Source organism: Oratosquilla oratoria, chromosome 2 (genome assembly GCF_046742065.1).
Source record: "Oratosquilla oratoria isolate Oo_2021 chromosome 2, ASM4674206v1, whole genome shotgun sequence".
Classification (NCBI taxonomy): domain Eukaryota; kingdom Metazoa; phylum Arthropoda; class Malacostraca; order Stomatopoda; family Squillidae; genus Oratosquilla; species Oratosquilla oratoria.
This window is the reverse complement of record NC_134778.1, coordinates 68,992,718-69,019,710: the sequence shown is the minus strand read 5'-3', so window position 1 is coordinate 69,019,710 and position 26,993 is coordinate 68,992,718. Positions and strand designations below refer to the sequence as shown.

The following is a 26,993-nucleotide window of genomic DNA, read 5'->3' as shown; positions in this document are numbered from 1 at the left end:
CCAAAAGCAAAAATGATAAGATCTTCCTTGACTGAATATGATTGATTGATTCACTGGCGGTTGTGTTGTTTCTATACGACTACAGTGCACTAAAGTTGACCATAACATAAACTAACAATCAAACAAAAACGTGCAAATAAACATGATGAAATTAAACAAATATAAAAGATAAATAATAAAACAAATGAAAGAAGATAGAAAAAAATAATCGAAAAGGTTCTTACATCATGAAATTCGTCACTTCTGTCTAATCACAGCCATATAATTTTACCATCATTATAATAACCTACACACGCACGCACGCACGCGCACACACACACACACACACACACACACCACCACCACCAAATATCCATCAGCATAAAAATCTTATGCTAACTAACATGGCAGTTCAATTTACACCCACGAACACACGTCACACAATAAGCATAATGATAATCTATCATACGGGAAGTTACTTGATAATTTATAAAGAGAAGGTACCATAACAATGTATCATACAACCAAATGCATAATGATCTTCGTAACTAGCAATCTGATAAGTAATTGTACATCAGCCATGATTATCTGCCATACATCCAGTGTACGATAATTAATGTACCATACACCACACTGCTACTTCCCCAACCACACACACACACACACACACACACACACACACACACACACACACACACACACACACACCATACATCACAAGCGCCTATCACGATGCTGAAAACCTGAGCGCGCTGACTGCTTCAGCAATGACAACAGCGGCGTAGGTTGAGGCTCCAACTCCAACTCAAGACCGACGCGGCGCATCCAACCCGACCCGGAGACGTTAGCGGGGCCAGCCTTTGCCCGCTACCTCGTCCACTCATTTATACGTAGTCAGGCTTCCTTCCCTGCTTGCTTGACCACTCCAGTTAGTGAAAGGAGGTACGCATTCTCATACACGGTCAAAGTGTGTATGTATGTGTGTGTGTGTGTGTGTGTATGTGTGTGTGTGTGTGTGTGTGTGTGTGTGTGTGTGTGTACGCGCGCGCGCGTGCTATGGGACCCGCTCTTATAAAGAATTCCTAATCTAATAATGCTTCCAGACCTTGCAACAGTTCTGCTCTGCGTTTTCTTTTTCCCGAGTAGACTTCTTAGCCTTATCGTCATCATCATCATTGGTACGGACATTATCATAATCATCATTATCTTTATTATCATTGTGCAGGGAACTGGTACAGCGCAGGCGGTGGCCATTCCCAACTGCTGCAGTGTAGGGCAGAGTCCTCTGCAGTGTAGTATTCAATTAACGCGAGGCAGTGTTGAGCAGTGTCTCACAGTGTAGCGCTGGCCAGGCAGGCGGGCGGGATGAGCGACGCCACATCGCCCGAGGCGTCGTGATGCCAATGCGGCGGGCTCTCTTTTCGCAATACGTCCCCTGAACCCTGATCGGGGACCCCTCAGCACCCGACGCCCCGCCCACGCCCACACCCTCCCCATGACAGCCAGCGTTCGGTAGTGACGTGCGCTCGTGACGTGATATTGGTGATCACATGTTCTTGTCCAGCGACATGTGGTCGCGCGGGCCGGGGCAACGTCGTGACCGAAGCTCGGCGAGGCTACTAAGGTTCATTCCAGCATTGGTCCAGCACAGCGTCCTGGCCCCTACCGCCCGTCCAGGAGTCGCTAACCTGTGGGGATCGCCTATTGGCATTTTGGGCAGATTGTGGGCAAAACTGTCAATAGCGATGGAGTTATCACGAGTTCTAGGTGGACTAGCTCACTGGCCTTGTTCCAGGGAGGCTCTTAGACCCCTTACTCCCCTTCCTCATCCCCCCTACCCCCCACCCCTTGACGGCAAGAGCCCCGTCCTTCCTCTGCAATCTCGCGGAGACGTCAACCAACCCTCCGGACTACTGCCACCACATGCTCTTACAAGACCCACGCCATAAGAATACCCAAGCATCCAGGAGGCATGCAAGGGCACAGGCGCATCCTTACGCTCCTGACATGCCCCAAGACAAGGCAGATAGACGGCCCAGGGAGAAAGACAGACCGACAAACCGACAGACAGACATCCTACGCTTGGGCCTTGCGGGCGGCAGTGTGTTCTACCTGGTGAACGCTTCTCGCCCTAGCAAGTCTGCCCCTCCTCCTCCTCCTCCATCCGTACCCCCTCCACCTCCTCCCTCCGGAGTCCTCCATCTCTCATCCTCCACGGACCTCCTTCCTGTAGGTCACTTCCAACTCCATAGATCTCCTCGCTTCTTAAGCTTCATCTACGTCTTCTTGCAGTCTCCTCTACAAAATACCATCTCTGGATCTCATTACTCATATCTCCACAGACTCCCTCCTATCTCCATCCCAGGCATTATCTGCTTCTACTCTGATCTCCTCCCCTTTTCCTCTCCGCATTCCTAACTTCTCCGAAGCTTCCTCGACCCCCTCGACGTCCTAAAACCACCTCCTTTCGGCGTATCCAGAGAAAGAAACAGACACAAGTGTTTTGAGGGTCTCCTTCTATCCACAGTGACCCTCCCCAGACGGTTCTAATGACCGACAAATCCCTTCTAACCATTCCTCACGCCCAATAAGACTTACCCATGCATCATTCACTTTCTGCCCTTCCCATCCCGACCTAAAATTCCTTTCATGCTGACTCTTACGCTGCGCGCGCGCGCGCACACACACACGTACATACGTACACACATACACACACGTACACACGCACACACATACAAATAATGTAGGACATTTAACGTTAGAATTGACCACAGGGAACACTGATACAGACTGATCCGAGCACATTTTTTATCTTGTATATGACTAGGTAATACAATTGGGCACATACACATACAAATAATATGGGACATTTAACATTAGAATTGACCACTGAGAACAGATACAGGCACCTACGAACATAGATATCCTTTATAAAACTAGCCACACAAGCACACTCAAAATAGACAAGGTGGTTGAAGAACACAAAAAAATACAGTTTTTCAGTATAGACGTAGATTAGTAGAGCACTGAGGAATAATAATAATAATAATAATAATAATAATAATAATAAAAAGGACATTAAATACGAATTTCGAACCAATTTTGACTTCGGGAGATGGGGACACTGGGCTCAAGGCTTACCTCGTATATTACAATAAGATAAACATAATTGGATACACGTGCGCACATATGTACACACATATGCGCGCATGCGCTCACGCAGTGGTATGCGCGCGGAGCATTCATGAGGTTAAGGGTATGATGCCGCGATACTACCGGGCATAAGAACAGTACAATGATATCGAGCAACCGGTGAATAATAATAAGCCATTCACAACCAGGTACGATCTCTTTCACACACGCACACGCACACACACACACACACGATTCGACGGCGCAATGGTAGCGTTCGCAACCGCTACTCCAGTAGTCCGAGTTCAAAACCCACCCAGGGCTGATATAATTTCAGTATCGCTGCGCTGCAAGCCGTTACTCCAACTCTCGTGGGCGAGGAGTTGGGTGTGTGCGTGTTAAGCCACAGCTTTACCCATAGATCGGTCATATACGAGCGCCATGCTCTCATCCGGGAGGATAATATATGTCGATCACGAGTCCAACACGTGATCTAAGACCGTGGTGAATCACAATGAACTGTATAATCTCCCACTTTGTCCATATGGCACTTATAAATTTTTTTTTTTTTTGTTAATGGTATGATTTTATTCGATTGTACTAAAAGACAAATCCCTTCAAAGTACGGGGGCTACAACTACTACATTTATCTAATCAGTATTGTAGTTTATCGTATTTCTATTCTGATTGACGACAGACTTTGCTCAGATGGGGAAGGGAAGGAGAGAAGAGGTGGAGGGGGAGGGAGGAGGTGGAGGATGGAAGGAGGGAGGGAGGAGGGAAGGAGGGAGTGAAGAGGTGGAGGACGAAGGGAGGGATGGGGGGAGGGAGGAGGTGGAGGGGAGGAAGGAGGTGAAGGAGGGAGGGAGGGAGGAGGTGGAGCAGTGAGGGAGGGAGAGAGGAGGTGGAGGAGAAGAGGAGGAGGAATGGAGGAAGGAGGGAGGGAGGAGGTGGAGGAGGGAGGGAGCTGGGGGGGTAGGGTGTCTTTATAGACCCCTTCATCCTGGTGAAAACCATTGTATACTTCTACTGTCGCCAGGCGATTTATTTCACCATCTGGCGTCTATACTGAACCCACGTTTACTTTGACGACCGTCAGACGGTTCTATTCAGTCAAGTTAAGATGTCTACGGGGTTAAACCCATTGGCATAACCCCTTTGGCGTCGATAACCAAGTTGAGTTTGGTTAGGTTGCTGCTATGCGGTTCTAGTCAGTTAAAAGAAGCCTCTAGGAAGAGTTAAAGGAATTTAACTCTGAGAATTCCTAACTCGATTTGTATATCTATTCTGTCTGCCGATAGGTAATTTTCATTCCCCTAAGAGAGAAATTACAGCGAGTAAGAGAGAGAGAGAGAGAGAGAGAGAGAGAGAGAGAGAGAGAGAGAGAGAGAGAGAGAGAGAGTGAGAGAGAGAGGATCCACGAATAAAAAAAATAATCTTTTTTCCCTTTCCCAACAATAACCATATTGGTGAGTTTATCCTCGGTTCTTGGCTTAACTGAGCCCTTTTACTAAGCCATGACGGTCGAGAACATGGCTAACCCTACACTGAATTCCATACATGGAAGAGCCGATTCACAGACTCCATAAATTTAACTTCCCAACCTTGAGAAAGAGTCCGAAAAATAAACAAACAAACAAATAAATAAAAATAACTTATGTAAACAATGTGACCTCACGGAGTAATTGGCAACTCACTGTGAAGGTACACTTATCCAAGGCGGCGTTTATTATCAATTTCATTCAGGTTAACGCCAGCCTATAGGAAACCCGACTGAAGGGTACTTTAAGACCTTGTCACCACTGCGATATCTTCACATATTTTATTCAGGCTAAATGGAAACTACGTTATTCAGTTGGTAGCAAGACCTGTGTTGATGTGGTTATGAGTCTGTTAACGAGCTGCAGCTATTTCGAAAACGCCTTTAATTCAGTTGCAAGTCGTTAACGTTCCTTGACCTACTGGTTGTGTAGATAATGGATTTGGCTCCAGATAGGCTCCTTCCTATAGGAGTCCCAGTTTTAACGGGGACAGGGAAGGTGGGAGTTGCAACTCTCTGGGAGTCTGGGACGCAGGAGAAATCGCCATATTTGCTCTGGGAGTTATAAAACAGCAACAACAACAACAGCAACTACAACTACAGCATCACGCCTTCATTCAGGCAGGGTTGATATCGCCACAGAATCCTTACTATCCTTGTAAACAAGCAGTAAAGGCCATAGCATCCTTCAGACCCCATACCAAACCAACCCTTAGGCCTTCTTTACGTCCTTCCGCTGGCCGAAGAAGCCTTACGCTGTCCTTCCCAACCTATGTCCTTCCTCGCCATGTCTTGCTCCCCATCACCTGCCTTCCATAAACTACGACCATCAGCTCCCTTTTGCCTTTCGTATATTTCCTGAAGATTTTTTTTTTCAACCTGGAGGTAGGGTACTACTGTTCTCAAGGTCAAATGAGGGCAATTGATTTTGTCCCATGTTATACAAGAACTGCAGAAACACAATTAATTGTTGGGGTTCGCTATTTTTCCATTTACGGTAATTTTCTGGTATGCATGCATGTATGTATGTATATATATATATATATATATATATATATATATATATATATATATATATATATATATATATATATATAATTCCGACTGCCGTCCCCGGATTCGAACCGGGCTCGTGATTTCTCACTGCTGTCGCCTTACCGACTGAGCTACTGACCCTATATATATATATGCATACATACATACATACACACACACCACAATCACATTAATGGAACAACGATAAAATAAATGTTTTCGTATTGTTGATTTATCACGGGTCACTTTTGGGTGTCCCAAGAAATAGTAGAAGGTACAAAAAATTGTGACAGACCATTCATCGGGACACAACCCTCCCCTCCCTCTCCCTAAGCAAAAGGGTTCCACAAAGGAGACCAAAAGTCCGCCGACAAACGGGTAATAGGGGAAAGTACCAACGTGCAATATTGGTACTGTGTAATGTCGCTAAACGTGGGATTCTTTTTCTTTTCTTTTTTTTATTGTGCGCAGTTACTCTGGTACGCGCGCGCGAACATTGTTCCGAACAAATAAAAAATATAACATAATTGAATCAAATAAATAAATAAATAAATAGAGTAAAAAAAATAATAATCCTCTATGTGGGATGAAAGAAAAACTAGGACATAAAAACTACTACTACTACTACTAATAATAATAACAACAATAATAATAACAAAAACTACTACTACTACTAATAACTATGATAATAATAATGGTGTTTCAAGGATATTAATAAAAACAATTTTCCATGTAACCGCGCAGACTAAATGTTACAACACTGAAGATGAAATCGATCAGTCGGAAAATAAAACTAAATTAAACCAACAAAAGCAGACAGGACCCCTCGAGTATAATTCTTATTATGTATGCAATCATGAGCAAGGGGTCAAACTATCTATAAGCCCAGCGTATGTCGGGACAAATGGAACAGAATCCTAAGCTTAGCCGTGGGTCTATATGCAAGAAGGGGTATTGTAGCACAATCCTTAGGACAATGGCTGTTATAAGTCATTTATTTTTTAAAATCCACTTGACTAAATATGTAAACTTGCTTTGATAGTCATGCTGAGTTTTGGTCGATATACACACACACACACACACACACACACACACACACACACACACACACACATATATATATATATATATATATATATATATATATATATATATAATCTTATCATGACTAACGCATTGGATAACCGCACTTCCAACGACGTGTCTATCTGTTTGTAGGTTCCCCTCAAAGAGAAAGAGAGAGAACGGTAGATCTTTAAATGTCTCTCCAAATTACCCCTTTCATATTCAAGGTGAAAATTATAACATCACACAAACGTTCAGCTAATGACAACAAATCAATAAAAAACAATTCAAGACCTCAAAATTTACGCGAGTGTGGGAAATAATCCGCGAATAAGGGAACAGCGAATCTCGAGTAAACGATATATCCATCCCTAAAATATCGGCTAGTGAGCACGTCCCTCCTCCCTTAAATCACGGAAGCAGTTCCCTAATCCCCTGCCAAGCTTAGGAATGGGAAGGGGGACGAAAAGATTAAATCAAACATTCATCCCTTTGACTCCAACAATGATCAAATGTTAACATATATAATTCAACCCTGTTATGTCCGGTAAAGGGGGGAACGCATTCCTCCCCTGTGAATCTCACCTATCACGACTTCAATCTACAGAACGTGGTTGCGTATTTATACAGAACAGACCCCAAACCCGACTGTGGGGATTCTATGACCACGATCAGTTAATCATCAGTACACCAGGATACCGAAAAGGGCATGAAGTTGCTTTTGTTGACGTTACAATGCTTGTGTATTTATACAGTCCTAATCCCAACCTGACCGTGGGAATTGTGCGAACATGATCATGTTTGTGAGATCGGACACCTGAGAGCGTGTAGGGCACGGTGTTGCTATGGTTGACATGACTGTCAATTATTTGTTTATATGTATATATATATATATATATATATATATATATACATATATATAAACTATTAAACATTTTTTGATGACAGCGTTCGGAGTTTGTTACTATCTAAGTTCGGTATTCTGAATGTGTGGGGGTAATTTTAGATCTAGTAAATAGTTTTTGTTAAATATATTTTCATTCACAACAGGCTTCATCAATTAATACACAACTGCTCCCCATAGCCATCAGTCTATTTTAACAACTCATACATAACTACAAATGAATCCATGGGCCTTACACCATGAAACGCTTAGCTTCACAAGATTCTAGGAGTGCACTCATTCCATCCCTACAGTCCCCAAGTGGACATAGTCTATCCCTGATAATATATGTAATGAAATGAAGTCAGGAGTCCATTGTTGAAGAATATAGAATACTTTATATGAGGTATAGGTCATATTTTCCAACGGTTCGATTCCTGTCCAAATATACACGTATTTTGGTGTGCGTACATACACACACACACAAAATACAGTTATCACTGAGGTGTAGGGTATATTATCCCATGATTCGAGTCCTGTGCAGGCGTGCATACCCACACACACACACGCGCGCGCGCGCGCACACACACACACACACACACACACACATAATACAGAAATCACTCTGAGGTGTAGCCGTGTAGGGTATATTATCCCATGATTCGAGTCCTGTGCAGGTGTACGTACGTACACAAACACACACACACACAAAATACTGAAAACACTCTGAGGTGTAAGGTATATTCTCCGATGATTCGAGTCCTGTGAAGGTGTGCGTACACACACACACACACACACACACACACACACACACACACACACACACACACACACACACTTGCACTTAGTATGAAATCAGCTCGGCATGCTACCCAGTAGGTTGAGGTTCTTTTGACAGGTTCGTGATGGAGTGGAATAATGAAGCAATTGAGAGATGCAAGTAGCATTGCTTGGGCTGCTGCACATGGTGTGTGTGTATGTGTGTGTGTGTGAAAGACAGACAGAGAGAAAGACTGTGTATATGTGTGTGTGTGTGTGTGTGAAAGAGAGAGAGAGAGAGAGAGAGAGAGAGAGAGAGAGAGAGAGAGAGAGAGAGAGAGAGAGAGAGAGAGAGAGAGAGAAAGAGAGAGCAAATATCTAAATAATTTCTGATATGATCTTGCTTCATTTACCGTATATCGTAACCAATCCAACTATACATTATGCGAAATGTTATATCATATTAGTACACATGAATATAACATACATATCAATAGCATAGAGATAATATTTCTGTGCATGCGTGCGTTCGTGCGTGTGTAAACACACACTTTGCACCTTTACACACAAGTAGTAACCATTCCAGACATGAATCATACCCTTTGACTATCGTTCACCTATATAAACATGTATTTACATACGTAATAATATGCGTTACATCTACAGCTATATAAATACACGAAGATGGGAGAAGTGTTTATTTTTGATATTGGCCGTTTTGTTTACATTCGTTTTTATACAACTTTGTCAAGTTTCGTAATCTACTCAAAACACGTGGATGCTCTGAGGTTAGACATTTCCTTAACCCATTCAACTCCGATGACAAGATGTCTTGTCATTTGGTAAAATAAAACAAAAAATCATAAAACACCAAAATGTTTGATCAAACACCAGAAAAATATGACGTCAATCCTCGCTTCGCTCACAGCGAAGTGAGGACTGACGTCATATTTTTCTGGTGTTTGATCAAACATTTTGGTGTTTTATGATTTTTTGTCTTATTTGACCAAATGACAAGACATCTTGTCATCGGAGTTGAATGGGTTAACCAGCCCACATATAATTGAATCTTTATTCACAGGATCAATGACGGCATTCTCACACTAAAGACGGGGCATTCCAATGTCGAACGACCTCTCAATACCTGAACACGACCTAAGTGCTCTGCTAAGCATAAACTGATGCAATACTAAGTGTCGAAGATCAACAGTCACTATGTAAGTACTTTGCTAAGCATAAACTGATGAAATACTAAGTGTCGAAGATCGACAGCGTCACTACCTAAGTGTTTTGCTAAGCATAAACTGATGCAATACTATGTGTCGAAGGTGAATAGAGTCACTACCTAAGTGCTTTGCTAAGCATAAACTGATGCAATACCAAGTGTCGAAGATCAACGGAGTCATTACTTAAGTGTTTTGCTAAGCATGAAATGATGCAACACCAATTGTCGAAGATCACCAGTCACTACCTAAGTGCTTTGCTAAGCATAAACTGATGCAATACCAAGTGTCGAAGATCAACGGAGTCATTACTTAAGTGTTTTGCTAAGCATGAAATGATGCAACACCAAAAGTGCTTTGCTAAGCATAAACTGATGCAATACTAAGTGTCGAAGATGAACAGAATCACTACCTAAGTGTCGAAGATCAACAGAGTCACTACCTAAGTGCTTTGCTAAGCATAAACTGATGCAACACTAAGTGTCGAAGATCAACGGAGTTGAACGTTGCTATTCATATAATATACCCAACGAAACCCTTCAGTGAGATTGAGGTGTGCGTGTTCGTGGCGGACATGACCTCAGGCTCTTTGTAGTGCAAATGTACATTAGACAAAGTATTGTACACCAGACTTTGATTATAACCCTTCAACCCTCCTAACACGTTGTCCTACACGAATACATCCATTACATCTACCCAGAGCTCTATTAAGAACTACTTCTTTACACTTTTCCTGACCACTGTTATTTTTATATTCAATGACTCTCTACCTCCAGAGGAGTGTATCTTTCTTTTATATGGGTTGTAAATACCCTAATATAAAACGTCATTACATATATATATATATATATATATATATAGTAATTATGTACCAAGTTTGTTTCAATGACGCTATCAAATTGGTATACAGTAATCACAGCGTGCCATACAGTTACAATATGGTGATTTCTTAATCGTTTACGAGATCAATTGTAGAAAATACATATTATTTCCATGTTATACCATTTTCTCGAAATATCGGAGTCGCATATTTTCTTAACATGCCAGTGAACGAGATTTCCAACACAATTCTCTTTCTAATGTTCAAAATTAGTTGGCTGAATATCGCTAATGTGTATGTTTGTTGACACATTGTAACAAGCTGAAGAATAAGAAGAAAAAGAAGAAGAAAAAGAAGGGAAAAAAAACAACAACAACACTAATGTAGTTCCGAGTTTATTCCTGACCGGTTTCGCACTAGGTTTCTTCATAGGTATGTATTTATATGTGTGTTTATATTATATATATATATATATATATATATATATATATATATATATATATATATATATATATATATATATTGTAAGCGGTCTCCAGAACGAGACTGGTGTAACCTGCTCCACATGTAACATCAATCGTAAACTATTCAAAAGATCTTTACAATTCGCGGCCAATTCTAATCCAGCTTAACAAGTTTCCTAAAATGTCACAGAATGCAATGAGCCGAGCTGTAACAAAGGCTCTGCACAAACTGTGAACAAGCTCTGGAGAATGCTATAAAACAACATTGCTACAAGTAGTCCTTTTGGGCACGGGGGAGGAAGGGGGCGTTCTCTAGGGATTTCCCTCTGATATTAAACTATTTTATTCATCCCTAAGGATACTGCAATATCGGTCTACCTTCTCATTCCGTGTTACGAGTTTCAACATATAATTAGGTTGTCGTTAGACGATTTTTATTAAGTTGAGAGGATAATCAATAAACATTTCAGTTATCGATCATATTCTTTATCGCATTATACATCGAGGGGGTGGCGGTTCGAATCCTGCCACCGGCGAAGTTGAACCAAGGGCATGGTTCATCAAATTCCACGCTACAAAGTCCTCTGTAAGGGGCACAGTCCTAGCCTTCGGATAGGGGGAGTTTGTGACGTTAAACCATATCATCATATATATAGTGTATATGTATATATCATACATACATACACACACACACACACAATTATACATATATACCAGACGATTTTATACTGCCCCCAGTTCACCCAATTCAGATGGAGGGAGGGAGGTCAACAACACTTGGTCATGATCAATAATAATAATAAAAAAAAAGAATAATCATAATAATACAAGTCTTCATGGCTGGAAATTGGAATTAACGAAATTTGCATAATTCTGGCTCCTGCTTTTCCGCTCATTTTAATATAAAAGTAATTGCAGTTAATCTTCCTCTATACAAGGCCAATCGTGACCTGAGGAAAGAGTTGATGACCCGCCTTCCCTTCAAAAATCCAAAGAGTCACTCATCTCCTTGTTTTACAATTCTGCGTGTATTTCTTGTTCGTGTACGCGTAGTGTGTACGTATTGTGTACGTGTGTGTACATGTGTATTTACTTAATCGTGGTATATAGGAATGGAACAACACTCGTGGTGTTCCGCCTCTTGTTTTCCAATTATCATACCTAGGTTTATATTCATGTATGTGTGTATACGTGTAAATATATATATATATATATATATATATATATATATATATATATGTGTGTGTGTGTTTCTTTCCTTCCTCCATTTTAACTCTGGACCAATTTTCTTAACTCTATTAACAATCTGGTTAAACCTTTAAACTCCATCATGCCTACTCACCAAATCAAATCTCAACCCTACACTCAGTAACCACCCTCTTCTTGATTTAAATCACGTGCCGGCAGCCAGAATAAAGCACAAATGGACGCCACTCCCAGAGCGTATTAAACAATGTCTATAAATAAATGGATATTACAATCTTTAATTTATTATTAAAGTATTACTTTCCGATAGCATTTGTCTTTGTTATATTATCAAGCCATTCTTCTTGGCCGGTCACGAAAAGGCTTTCAATTAATGGAAAATGCCTATTAGACTAATTATCTCTGCGGGGGCATATCTTTGAGAACACACACACACACACACATACACATACACACATACGCGCACGTACCCACACACAAAATGCAACATATTTTGGGATATTTGATAAACACGCAAAAAAAATTATGCATACAAGTACTTACGTACATACATACATAATTGCACATCTTGCGTGTGAGTGTGTGTTTACGAACCAGTCGACAGAAACATGTATACACACACACACAAACAACAAATATGACAAGCACATAGCCTATGTGCAAGCTCATATATATACACACACGCATGCGCAAACACACACGCACACATACACACAGTCAAAAAACATGCGCACGTAGACATAAATCAAATTCAGCTCCGGATTATAATGAATTTTACCCCAAACATAGTCCCATAACAAACTACAATTCACCAGAACGAACCGAGGCCGATTTCTACAAAACCCCATCTACGTCAACAAACGTACATTCCAAACTCAAATCCAAAAAACAAGACTCCACCAAAACACTTGTCCCCCCCCCAAACTCCCCCACTCCCACCCCCAGAGTCCCGAAAACAGACTTCTGCAAAGGCAAGAGTCTGCGACCGCTCTACCAATAAGGCCGAAACATTCATTTAAGTTTAATTCTTTCTGAGCCTTGAGGGAGACGCTAAACAGAGGCAGGCGTGAGCACTAAATCTTGTTCGTACATCTAGATTTACTTTTGTTCCGCTGGTCTCACTATCCATAAGCAAAATTGCTTCTTCGAGAGCGGCAGGGCGGGCTTGCCCACGAGACTTGGGTTCCCACACCCAAAAACAAACTTATAAGGAAACCCACACCGACACACAATTTCCCTTGGTATGTACATGTATATATATATATATATATATATATATATATATATACATATATATATATATATATATATATATATATATATATATATACATATATGTACATGTACATACCAAATGCATTTCCCCCTTATAAGGGATAGCTTATTCATGGGCAACACACAACTAATCTAACACTGACCGTGTCACAATAACACCAAGTAATCTAAAAATACATCTAGAGGATTCTTGGTTGATATGGTAACCACAGAAAGGTTTTGCTCGTAAATACTTAAAAGCATTGATGATGTCTTCATTGTCAGTGAAAACTCAATGTATACTGCCCCAAATCGAATCAATGTTTATGAAGGTTCTTAAATTTGTAACAAATATTAACTAATAAAATTTGTTGAACTAGTATGGAAAGCCTCTCCTCAACTAACAAACTAAAACTATCTCCATCAACAACTTTAGTACCAACCTAAGTATTACGAGTAATATTTTTTCATATAGCAATCCAGTCCCTTGAACGAGAGAGAGAGAGAGAGAGAGAGAGAGAGAGAGAGAGAGAGAGAGAGAGAGAACGAGGGGGAGACAGAGAGATAGGAGAGAGAGGAGAGAGAGACAGGAGAAGAGAGGAGAGAGAGAAAGAGAGAGACAAAGACAAAGAGAGAGAGATTACCCTCATCTGGGAGGGTAGGAGCTGTCGATCACGAGTCCTGAACGTGATCCAAAACCATGATGTATCTCACATTACATTCGTCATCTTCACGCTTTGCCAGCTTGCATTTCCTCACTTCCAACGATGCCTAACTATCTTGGCCTATTTATTTCGGCTTTAATTAATGACGACTGACTAAACACATTCAAATCAAAGTCAAAATTATTCCCCTGCACGAAAGACCATCCGCAACATATATATATATATATATATATATATATATATATATATATATATGTGTGTGTGTGTGTGTGTGTGTGTGTGTGTGTGTGTGTGTGTGTGTGTGTGTGTCTGTGTGTGTGTATACATGCACATACATAATATAAAAATATATGCAAGACCGTCACAACAGCAATGTGAAACTAAAGTCTTTAAAACCACTTTGGAAAATCAAAACGTTTTCATATACTAAAGCATCTCCAGGGAATACATAGACTCTACAAATGGTAATTTACATAAAAAAAAAGGGAGAAGGTTTCATCTATCTCCTCTCCTTCTCTATTTTCTTTATTTTTTCTAAGTTACTGTTTCTAAAGTCTATGTATTCCCTAAAGATGTTTTTCATAGACGAGAACATTTATAATTTCCCAAGCAGTTTTCACCCTTCCCCATGTATGTATGTATGTACATATATATATATATATATATATATATATATATATAAATATATATATACATATATATATATATATATATATTATATATATATAGTCAATTATGTATACAAAATTAGTTTTCTTTCTCAAAATACAAATGCCTCTCAACCACCTCAACACAGAAGCATTCTATCCAAATTAAGTTGCGGAAAACACTTGATTTCGTACACCTCCGCGGTGGATCCTAACCTTGGCCGCGTCTGTATCCATCGATCCATCACTCTTCAACTCGCTTACAAAAGAAAAAAGAAAAAAGGGGAGACCGTGATAGCTTAGCCTGAGAAAAGTTCTGATTAATCTTCGGAATGTCGGAGATCGCTCGAACTGGCTACCTCGCTCTACTGGAAAGCGGTGTTCCAGTGTTTACAATAAGGTCATGTTTTTGCACGCCCATACGTGTATAGTATATATATATATATATATATATATATATATATATATGTATATATATATACATATATATATATATATGTATATATATATATATATATATATATATACACTGTATATATGTACAACAATGAATGGGTCCCAGTGAACAGATATATATTTTTGTCAACCACAATGCATTTTAATTCTAAGTCATCAACATCGGAAGAACCGTGGAGGCACATGCAGAAATTGAAACGTGGTACGCCTGAGGACTCGAACAAACGGCGGCAAGCACATGCCCAGTGCCGTAAAAATGTATCTCTAGTCACTGGGACCCATTCAGTGTTGTACAAATACTTTGCCGCGTCGTGCACTTACCAATTGTACTATCATAATGGAGATGGGTTGAACGCAAACTTTCGTGTATTTGTAACTCGAGCATACAAATATATAAGAAAAGTTGCGCTCAATTTATATCTCTCTTGATGGTGTATTGGTTTAAGTCACTACGGCAGTGGTCACGTGCTTGCCGCCGTTTGTTCGAGTCCTCGGGCGTACCACGTTTCAATTTCTGCATGTGCCTCTACGGTTCTTCTGGTGTTAATGGCTTAGAATTAAAGTGCATTGTGGTTGATAAAAATGGATATACTGTACATATATATATATATATATATATATATATATATATATATATATATATATATATATATACACATATATATTGTGTTGGTACGACCCTTGCATTAGTTTTACGGCCTACATTGGAGATTTCCGAATGCTGAATTAACTTCCTAGTACTTGACATTCACATTTCGTCTAAAGTAACATAAATTATATCCTGGTGAACAAGACTGTGTGTGTGTGTGTTTCAATTCTTGGAGACTGCTAACATACCACTGTCAATAGGCCTCGTAACACTACCTTATTAGTAGTAGTTCACAGTAAATATTATGTAGTAAACTGTTTTGTTTTGACAAAAGGGCCGGACAGAAAAAAATTAATTAATTAATTAAATAAATGTTAATATATATATATATATAATATATATATATATATATATATATAATATAATATATATATATATATATATATATATATATAATATATATATATGAACAACTGAATAATTGAGCGAAATGACATTAACACAATAAACCTTATATCTTAGATCTCCGTTTTGAAACTTAGATTTATACAACACACAAATTTCTCTTCCACAAGTTAACTAATTATATTAAGTACTCAGCGAGTACATTTACTACTAACATTATCATTTCTTGATTATGAATCCCGCCTCTCTTATCCACATATTGTCTGATGCGAAAATAATAATTTCCAATTATGGCGACAACCTCCACCATCACCTCGCCGATCTTTCAACAAGATGTCCGCATAATTCTGTCAGGACTAAAGATATGTTAATATATTTCCGTATCAATCTAGTACCTCGTCCGAGTGGCCGTTTTCATGTCATTATCTATAATTGGATGTGATTGTCCATAAGAAGATTCGGGGACTGTTTGAAAACTGGAGTTCAAAACACTGATGGACTAGCGATGTTCATGACTCGTGTTGAACAAACAATAGGATTATCCCATTAAACTCCGATGACAAGATGTCTTGTCATTTGGTCAAATAAAACAAAAAATCATAAAACACCAAAATGTTTGATCAAACACCAGAAAAGTATGACGTCAGTCTTCGCTTCGCTCGCGAGCGAAGCGAGGACTGACGACATACTTTTCTGGTGTTTGATCAAACATTTTGGTGTTTTATGATTTTTTGTTTTATTTGACCAAATGACAAGACATCTTGTCATCGGAGTTTAATGGGTTATTTGTCCTATAAATGATGCCATCAATAAGCGCAAGAGATGGGCTTTGTCGATGAAGACCTTTCTTGATAATTAAGTAATTTTTTTTTGCTATTTTACACGTACACGCGCGCGCACACACACACACACGGCTCGACGGCGTAGTGGTAGAGTTCGTAACTGCTACTCAAGCAATCCGAGTTCGAATCCCGCCCAGGGCTGAATTAAATTTCAGTATCGCTGCACTACGAGCCGTTACTCCAACTCTCGTGGGCGGGGAGTTAGGTGTGTGTGCGTGTAAGGTCACAGCATTACACATAGTTCGGTCATAAACTCTGAGCTCTCATGCGAGAGGGTTATAGCTGTCGATCACAAGTCCAACACGTGATCCAAGACCATGGTGAATCAAACAGTGACGTCGCTACGGACCAGATTCACGTACCATTATTTTGTAGAAAGAAAATAACCTTTATTAAAATATTAATAATAATAAAGTTAGTTACATTTAACTTCAACTATTTCTCCTTTCCGTCATCTTCATCTCTCTTATACCCCTTCTATTTTTCACCGCTATATTTTCCCTGAAGATAGAAGCGCTGTTATATCAGCGACGATATATTATATATATATATATATATATATATATATTACATATATATAATACACACAGACACACACACACACGCATATATATATATATACACGCAAGCGCAGCATTTTTCAAACTACCGTGTATGCAAAATGATCACAGGCATGAAGAAACTTAAAGACAGTAAGTTCTATTTCCTATGGTAGTTTTTAAACACACAAAATTATATATATATATATATATATATATATATATACATATATATATACTGTATATATACATATATATATATACACATCTACACTGAATGGTTCCCAGCGATCAATTGATATTTAAAAAAAATATATATATATATATATATATATATATATATATATATATATATATTTGTTCATATACATACAAAAAACAGTCACGCGGGAGTACCGACACAAACACACAATCTTAAATGTAACTTTCTCTAAAATCCCTGTATCAACTCACAAATGCATTTCTTTAATAAATAAATAATAATTCTTTAATAATAAATAATAAACAAACACACAATCTTAAATGTAACTTTCTCTAAAATCCCTGTATCAACTCACAAATGCATTTCTTTAATAAATAAATAATAATTCTTTAATAATAAATAATAAATAATAAATAAATAATAATAAATAATAATTCTTTAATAAATAAATAATAATTCTTCCCACTACGAAACTTTCTCAAGAATCATGCCTAGGCCGAGTGTAGTTTCATTCACAAGTTGATGCATTAACCCAATTAATTCTCAGGCGATTGTACCTCTTCTCAGCATGAGAAATGCCCCAGAAACGAATGCTTTGCATCGTTCGTGAAATGACATCATGGGACACTTTAGTGCTATCCCCTACGGACCAGAGTCACACACACACACACATATATATATATATATATATATATATATATATATATACATATATATATATATATATATACATATATATATATATACACATTCTTTTTAAAAATCTACATCAGCCCCATGTAGAGTACTGATTGAATTAATTTTAAGTCGTCAATATTTTTGGGATTTTAAGTCACATCCCTACAGACTAATCACACCCATACATTCTTATCTGCACATTTCAGTGACAAAATGTAAAACAACTAAACAGATATGCAAATGAGCAAACAAATATACAAATAAATAAATTAATTAAACACATGAATAAACAAATGCAAAATTCCCACGGAGAGACGCTCAGTACATAAAAAGATAACTATTAATAAATAAATAAACGAAATCGCAAATAAATAAACAAGTAAATACATTAACATATATACGAGTAAATACATGAAAACAACCAAGACGATAAGGGTTTCGAAGTCATACGTTTCACTTGGCGTTTCGAATCCACTCCCCTCTCTCTTTGCTTTACTTATTAAACCCTTGTCATATCTAAAACACTCTTTAACATGTGTAACTATTACCCAATTTATTTATCTATTAATTTACTTGTTCATTTGTATCCTTACATTTTGAATTTCATTCAAGTCACGTGACCTATTACTGCCCTCTTCCACTCACGCAGGGCATTCCAATATCGAGAAAACTCTCGCTATCTAAACATCGCCCAAGTGCTTTGTTAAGCATAAACTGATGCAATACTAAGTGTCGGAGATCAACAGAGGTTGTACGTTGTTATTTATGCATAATGTAATCATGGAAACTCTTCAGAGGTTCAAGCATCTATGTCTTTCGAGACAAGAAAATCTCACGGTTCTTGTAGTACACGGAATTGACGAGTTCAAAGGATAACAAAGGATTACAAAGGCGGAGCATGCCGACAGGAGACCTCTTGGTCCATAACTAGGTCAGATGCGGAAAAAATGATAATGATAAATAAAATAAAAATAAAAATAAAATATATGCAAAGGACTTTGATAATCCCCCATTAACCTTTCACACATAATCTAAGAAGGATACATATTTATCTACTCATTTATTTATTATTTTGTATCTGGACTCTTCACAGACCCAAAGGCCACTGTAGCCAATCAAACCTTATTATTTTAACGGAACCTATCCCATAATCCCTTTAATCCCTACCTTACTGGGGATTTCACCCACACTGTGTCTTGCTGCATTGCTTCTGAACCCGAGCAGAGTGGCGGGGGTCAGGGATGACCTCTTATCTACAAGGAAAGATGGGAGGGATTTTCTTCTTCTTCTTTTTATGTTTTTTTTTTTAATGAATGGGGGCTTGCTTTGATACGGCCACCCCCTTTATAAGGGGGAAAAGGCCTTTTAAGTATGTTTATTTGTGTGTTATGATTTGTGTATTCATAAACATTTCCACGTCCTAGGTCATTTTAAATATGTAATCAATGAATCAGCGAGCTAGTGTTTGTTATATATTTCCTTCCTCATAATTAATGTCATTCCTATGTATTCCTCTCTTCTCCCCACACATTTTCTTTAATCTTTTCCTTCATTCTATGAACATCAGATCTGTTCATAATTCATATTCCACAGTCAGTGAACACGAGATTTATTTGAACAAGATAAGACATACAGGTTCAGTGCAGTCTTGCTGGCTCTTAAGGGTACTCGCTGACAAAAACCTTCTTCCAGCTAACGTTCAACAACGACGCAAAAGTTCAACGCAAACGTTCAACGTTAAGAACGATGCGAACGTTATGAACGTTACATGTTATGTCCTAGAAGTCTGGAGTACAAACAAGCAAGATTATGGCAGCGATGGTGACTGATTGACCTAATTAGAGTTGTACAGTGCGCACGCACAAGCAGGTATAAATGCATATATGTGTATGTGTGTGTGTGTGTGTGTGTGTGTGTGTGTGTGTGTGTGCGTGTTTGTTTTCACGTAAGTATACACAGTACATACATTAACGGGGTGTGGGGGTGGAACACTACAATAGAACACTGAGTAATTAGTTTCACACACACACATACAGTACATACACACACACACACTCATACACACACAAATTAAGAATATGGACAAAGTCGAAACATACATGAATTTGAAGCCAAGATAAACTAGAGAATAGACGGGACTCTACGAGCGATGCTACTTTTCTGTATACTACAATTAGGTAATTACACACACACACACTCAAATATTTGATCTAATATTTTATGTCTCAATTGCAAAATATATGTTGTTTTTTTCAAATGAAATCTTCACAAATTATTGAAAATATTGTTCTTCAAAATCTAATTCATATCGGTAACACTAAGACTTTAATTAGCGATAATTCCATTCTAAAAAATATTTAGGCTTTCAAAAACCCAATAAAACTTTCAAATCATTTATCGAAAACTATTAATATCACACACCAAATCGGGAGATCACAATGTGTACTTTTTTAGCCCTTTTCTGAACATTTTTCCGACGCTGAGTCAATTGGATTGGCTACCCTTCTTTCAAGGGGAAAAAGGCCACTGGTATACACACTTAGCTGAAGATTGTCTTCCGTTCACATATTACACAAATAAATAAATTACACCATATTCCCAAATCATTCTGGTTTTAAGTACTCAACCATACCATTTAATTAAAATTTTATGAAAATAGAAAAAACAAAACACTCGATAAAAAACGGAATTAAACTAACTTTTAAACACAAGACAAAAGTAAAATAAAAATATAAATAAACAAATAAAGAAAAAATAAATAAGCAAATAAATACATGAACTTATGAATAAACGAGCATTATCTAAGCGCAAACACTGGAATGATACATAAATAAACAAACATACACACAAGTAAACAAATAATTAGACAAGTAAACAAATAATTACACAAATAAATAACCATATCGCGCAAAAGGACAATTATAAACACATACACAAACAAAAACGGGATGCCAAAAAAACGATAATTAAATAAACAAACAATTTGCCTCAAAAATGTCGACAAAATGGATCGAAATGGACACGTCCGGGAACTCTTAAGAGAAACAGTTGTTGGCAAAAGCCTAACGCTTCCATTACAAAATTTCACGCACTGCCGAGTACTTGCCGCCTCCGCTGTTCCATTTTTGCTCGGGAAAAATTGTGGCAACAACAAAGATATAAAACTTCTTGCGCCAGAAGTGTTTTAACAAATATATCATTGCGAGTCATAATCATTCTATATTTTGGGTTCATTTTATCCAGTTACAGTAATATATCTTGCCCGTAAAAATATATTATAATAAAAAATAAGACAAATAAATAAAACAATTATGACAAACAACTTAGGTGTTTGTCCGAGTGAATCTTAAAACTCTGGAATTGTTTTGAATTCAAATGCTTCGCGTGGTAGTTTATATTCCATATACTGACGACGCGGTTGGCAAAAATGTTTCTACCTAATTCTAAGTTAAATCTAAGTCCTGATAGATTAGAGCCATTAAGTATCTTCCTGTTTATAAGATTAATAATATAAACTTAATAAAAAAATTATATATATATTTATATATATATATATATATATATATATATATATATATATATATATATATATATATATACACATATACATGTATGTATATACACACTGCTGATGAGGATCACTGGTAGTGGTCGATACATACCGATTTTCTGACCATCTCATTTCATTCTCCGGCAGTGGGTTAATAAGTCTCAAATATACACACAAATACACACATGTGCGCATATACATTTTTGTACATGACTTCTTCCAAGTTCCCATCTTCTGTAATACCATTTCACATTCCCATTTTCCTTATTCTTCAGCAACACACTAAAATTAACCTAAAGAAGCGAAACACGAGTTGATCAAATCCCTAACATATATCAATAAATATAAAAAAATACCTTAAACATACTAAATTTCTACAATATGTTGCAAAGGTCAAAGCCCCAAAGCCAAATCAAATTACACCAAATAATATCCACTTTACTCTTCAATTAATCCCCCAACTTTCCGTACCGATTACAATACACTTGATGTGTCTGACCCGGCTAATGTATATTTCCCATACTTCACGGAACAGTGCGCTGCGGGCCGTTTGTAGTTTCAAAAAACATTACCGCTCGGTCTTGGTTGTAGAAAAATAACCAAAATAAATATAAATCAATAAATCAAAAACATAGATAAATGTACGTTCTAATAAATAAGTAATAAAAAATTACCAATTCAACAAATAAAAATAAATAAACAATTAACAAATAAAATCAAAAAGACAAAAAACAAAAAACATACTTGATAAATATACACTCGAATAAATAAGAAATAAATTACCAATTTAACAAATAAAAATAAAGAAATAAACAATTAACAAACAAAAACACTAAGTATAAATAACTTGACAAAAAATAGAAATAAAACAATAATAATTACATAAATAAATAAATTATTGAATATGTCTTTTATGCATGAAATCATACAAAATCCATACTAGTATTTATATCTCGTGTTTGTAACATCCGTAGCCGCTAAAAATATTTTCCTTAACTGCAGAATCCGTCTACACTTTGCAAAAATGACCAACATTCACATATTTTGTCTAGCTAACGACAAACTATTTGGATCAAATTCATTTTCACGACACCATTTTTTTTTTTAGATTTTCCTAATCTTTTTCATAACTTAGTTAGGTTTCACCTAACCTAACCCAGTCAACGCCTTGGCGTCAGAAAAACAAAAATAATCCAACAATTTTATTCGGATGAAGACGTGACCGATATTGTATGGGGGAACTTGGCTTTCTAGTATTCAATGTCTATCCTTCCATTCAATTCTATTCACATTGAAAAGATCAATTACCACTGCTGAGGTGCTCTAGGTGTCTATAGTGTTCAGACTCCATTAAGAAAAAGCAGAAAAAGATTGAATAAGAAAATATAAATATCTATATAAGAAATAAATAAATTAATTAATAAATCCACGTGGATAAAACACAATAACAATATATTTCTCCTTGTTCTCTCTTGTTTGGAACGACACCTGACCATTGAAAATAAATAAATAAATAAATATAAATATTTTATCAAATAGAAATAAAAATTTATGATGGACGAAGCTTTCTTTATTGTACAACAACTCACCCATACATATATAATAACTATTTGCCTTTCGCATCAAGAACCGAACTCTGTGCTACACATGTAATAATGTTTTGATAAAAACGAATTACACTGATGAAATGTTTCAAATCCACTCATTATCTATTAATTCATCTGCATCCAGCCTCACAATGAACCAAAAGTTCTTCCTATTCTATCAATAGTTTTGAAAAACCAAGAATTCAAAATAAACGAATGTTTTGATTAATACTTAGGGCGCGTTTGTTACAGAAATAAACCAATCAATAAATAATAAGTCACCAAATTGATACATCAATGATAAACCAATAAACAAATAAGCAAATGAATAAAAAAATATCACTCCCACGTCCTGTGAAACATAACTTTAATATCTTCAAAACAAAACAAAAAAGTTCGATTTAAGTTTATTTTTTGTTTATTTCTCTGCCATTCTTGCGACCATCATGCAAGCCCAACTTTTCCGTAACTGTTTCTTCGCTGTCTTCTTTCCGGTGTTTTCTGGGGGCTTTGGGGGAAAGTGGGGGGTTAACTTCCGTCACCTACCGACTTCTTTCCACCCCGTGGTTGAGGCCCGTATTACAGTAATGTCTAATCCCCCCCCCCTCCACCCGGACACAAATACCTGCCCCTTGGTACATCAAAACTGTACAACACATTTCACTGATATTATAAAAATAATAATAAATAAGACAAATAAACAAATAAAATGTCTCCTTGATAATATGGGAACTAGTCTATATACGAAATACATTAAATATTCAAATACTAAAAAAATACGTTTTCTGTTATTTCACGATTACAAAATCAGATGATGAAAATAAAATCAGATACTTGTGGACGACTCTATTTGAAAATATTTCACAAAATAATAATAATAATAATAATTCCGACACACCCTGGGTCAGTAACAAATGTCCGCAACTGTTCTGTGCATCAAATCGCGTCTTTAACTAAAATAAAACTAACATGGTACGCCACACACAAAGAAAGGATTTAAAAGAAAAAATATTTAATCCCGCGTTCAACATGGTGCTTCAGTCTGACGACCTCACAAAAGAAGGAAGAAGATTCCTTGGAGCAAACTGCTCACCTCCGCTAATAGTTCCCAAAATCCGCAATTCCTAAAATGTGCATTTTTCCATTATACAAAAAGAAAACTTTCAGGTTTTCAAAAATTCGATTCTATTCCAGTACCACATACACAGAAATTTCACTTTTCTTTTTAGCATTTGAAAAATATATTTTCCTATGGAATTGTTACGTTAGATTAGGACAGGTTAGGATAGATTATATTAGGTTTGGAGTTATTGGAAAACCTAAGTTTGGTGTTACATATCAGTGTTTGCGCGTTTGTGGAATTTTTACCTGAAGTTCCGAATACCCGAGGCAATATCTAATTTTTATTTTCGTCTCGAATATCGGAGAGTTCCAAACTTTTTACATTTCATATACACACAGCTATCTGACCTATTCTTAATTTTTTAATCCCGTGTAAAAATAAATATTTAAACAAATAAACGAAAAAATCGATACAGCCAAGTCTATCCTAAACAATATTGTTTGCATTTGCGAATACACAAATAAACGACAATATAATATTATTACATATCACTACAGTTCAGTAGTCATTTTCGTACACCTTAAACTACAGCAAAATTGTGAGTCTTGTTTCTTTGAAGGTTGAAACAATTGCGCCACAGCGACTGTGGACATGAAAAGTATATTTTCGCAACAAGAAATAGTTCGTTTACTCGTATATTTGTTTTACTGCGCATTTACGAGCGTGCGCACTGTAGCGATGTGAATGGATGCAATACGAAGAAAATGGTACTTGAATCAAACTCTTTCAAATTCCACGTTATATTGAGGATAGATTACCCCAGGAGGCGCATAACTTCGGTCAAAGTTGCCTTACTACTGTCCTCTCCGACAGCCACGTCTAGCGGCAAATACTTGGGAGAATCGAACCAGAGCTTTTGTACAAGCTACAAACCCCAACACGCCATAGCCGAACCGCAAAGTTCATATCTAAATTCGTAAAATCTATTTTTACATGAACTAATCACGGCTTAATGTTCATATGTCTTTCTGATACTTAATCAAACGTTGTCTGGAATATGTAGATTCAGTATGATGTTAATATTTGTTTGTTTAAGAACAGAATTGTAAAATCTAACTTCTCGTGAAGCGAGTTATGTCCCTCAGTTCTATCCCTCAGACCTCTTCATGGCGGAATCCTTTCCAGCGCCTCCAAACGAACTGGGTCTCCATTACTTCCTCAACCAATTCTAGCGCCTACATTTATCCTCGGGCTAGCTAAACTTCCAACCCAAGCTTGGTTAAGAAAAAAGTATAACAAGTAGTTTATCCTTAACCCCCTTCCCTGCTCCCATCTTTTATTCTTCATTCCTTTGGATCCTTTCTTTCTTCCATGACCGAGGTACAGTGCTTAAATTTCCACAACCAACACTACACCCCACCACACCATCTTCTCTAAGGCTCAAACTCCTTCGGATGCCTATTCCCTAATGACCCTTGATGCCTGACGGAAGAGCACAACCCGCAAAGTTTAAACCACCTCTACCCAAGACCAGCTCCACTCCTCCTCCTCCTCCTTCTCCACCACCTCCACCACCACCACAACCACCACCTTCAGCTCTCACCGGCCCGACCACGCAGGGCAGTCCTTGTCTTCAGTAACTTCGACCTTCCTACTCCTCCTCAGAACCTAGGGCTTCTTTCGAACTTGAAGCTTGGGATATATGTTATCCTCATGGTACAGACGCTTGTGGAAGAACTTCAAAATGGCGGGTCCAGTGAAAGAGTCCACAAGGCAACTTCAGCTTCTGTGTCGGCGATTGGCCCGAGGGTACGACGCAGCAACCCGGCTGCCAGACGTATGATCACTGTATTCCACCACACTGTTTCACTTCAAATTCACTAATTTCACTCAAGTATCACCTTCAACACGACACTAACATCATCACAGCACAAGTAAATATCGTCACTGGGTTATTCCATGGCACTAAAAGAGCAAAATACCGAAACCACACGATCAGTGCCCTTTCCAACCATCCTGGACTGCTGGCGGGCAATAAGGTCGAAGCACCACAGCAAGTAATTGGCAAGATGAGCCTTACCTGCTGAGAGGCCGTGGTGGCGCGGGGCAAACCGAACCTTTCTACGAGGCTGGAAACGCGCTCGCACACTGGCACAGACACACACACACACTGACATCCAAACGCACACTGAGGAGTGCACACGTTGTCGCAGCCTCGCAGGTATACACGCTCGCCCACGTACGTACGAACGCACATTCCCGCGCGGTTTGACCAGAGTACCAGACCTTGTACGCGTTCGGACTGTTGGCCTGTGCGTCTCATACACATACAAACCAATTAACGAAACAAACATTATGCGCGTGTATACAAGCATTTACACAGTGAATGTTGTATTATGCACGATATACAC

The 26,993-nt window shown here is 38.0% G+C and overlaps 1 protein-coding gene across 13 annotated transcripts in view; it reads right to left on the bottom strand.

Moving 5' to 3' along the window:
* Positions 1-26,786, bottom strand: part of Eph (Eph receptor tyrosine kinase) — a 1,120,455-nt gene extending 1,093,669 nt beyond the window's left edge. For 12 of the 13 annotated variants that reach the window (XR_012967665.1, XM_076210031.1, XM_076210057.1 and 9 more), the window contains exon 1: positions 26,663-26,786. Coding sequence is in view for 11 of the 13 variants with exons in the window: in XM_076210031.1 (XP_076066146.1) it covers positions 26,663-26,759 (97 nt within the window). In the remaining 2 variants the exon portion in view is untranslated. Of the gene's footprint in view, positions 1-26,185; positions 26,616-26,662 lie in introns of those variants that run through there. The other variant, XM_076210079.1, reaches the window with a different exon arrangement.
* Positions 26,787-26,993: the final 207 nt, after the last annotated feature.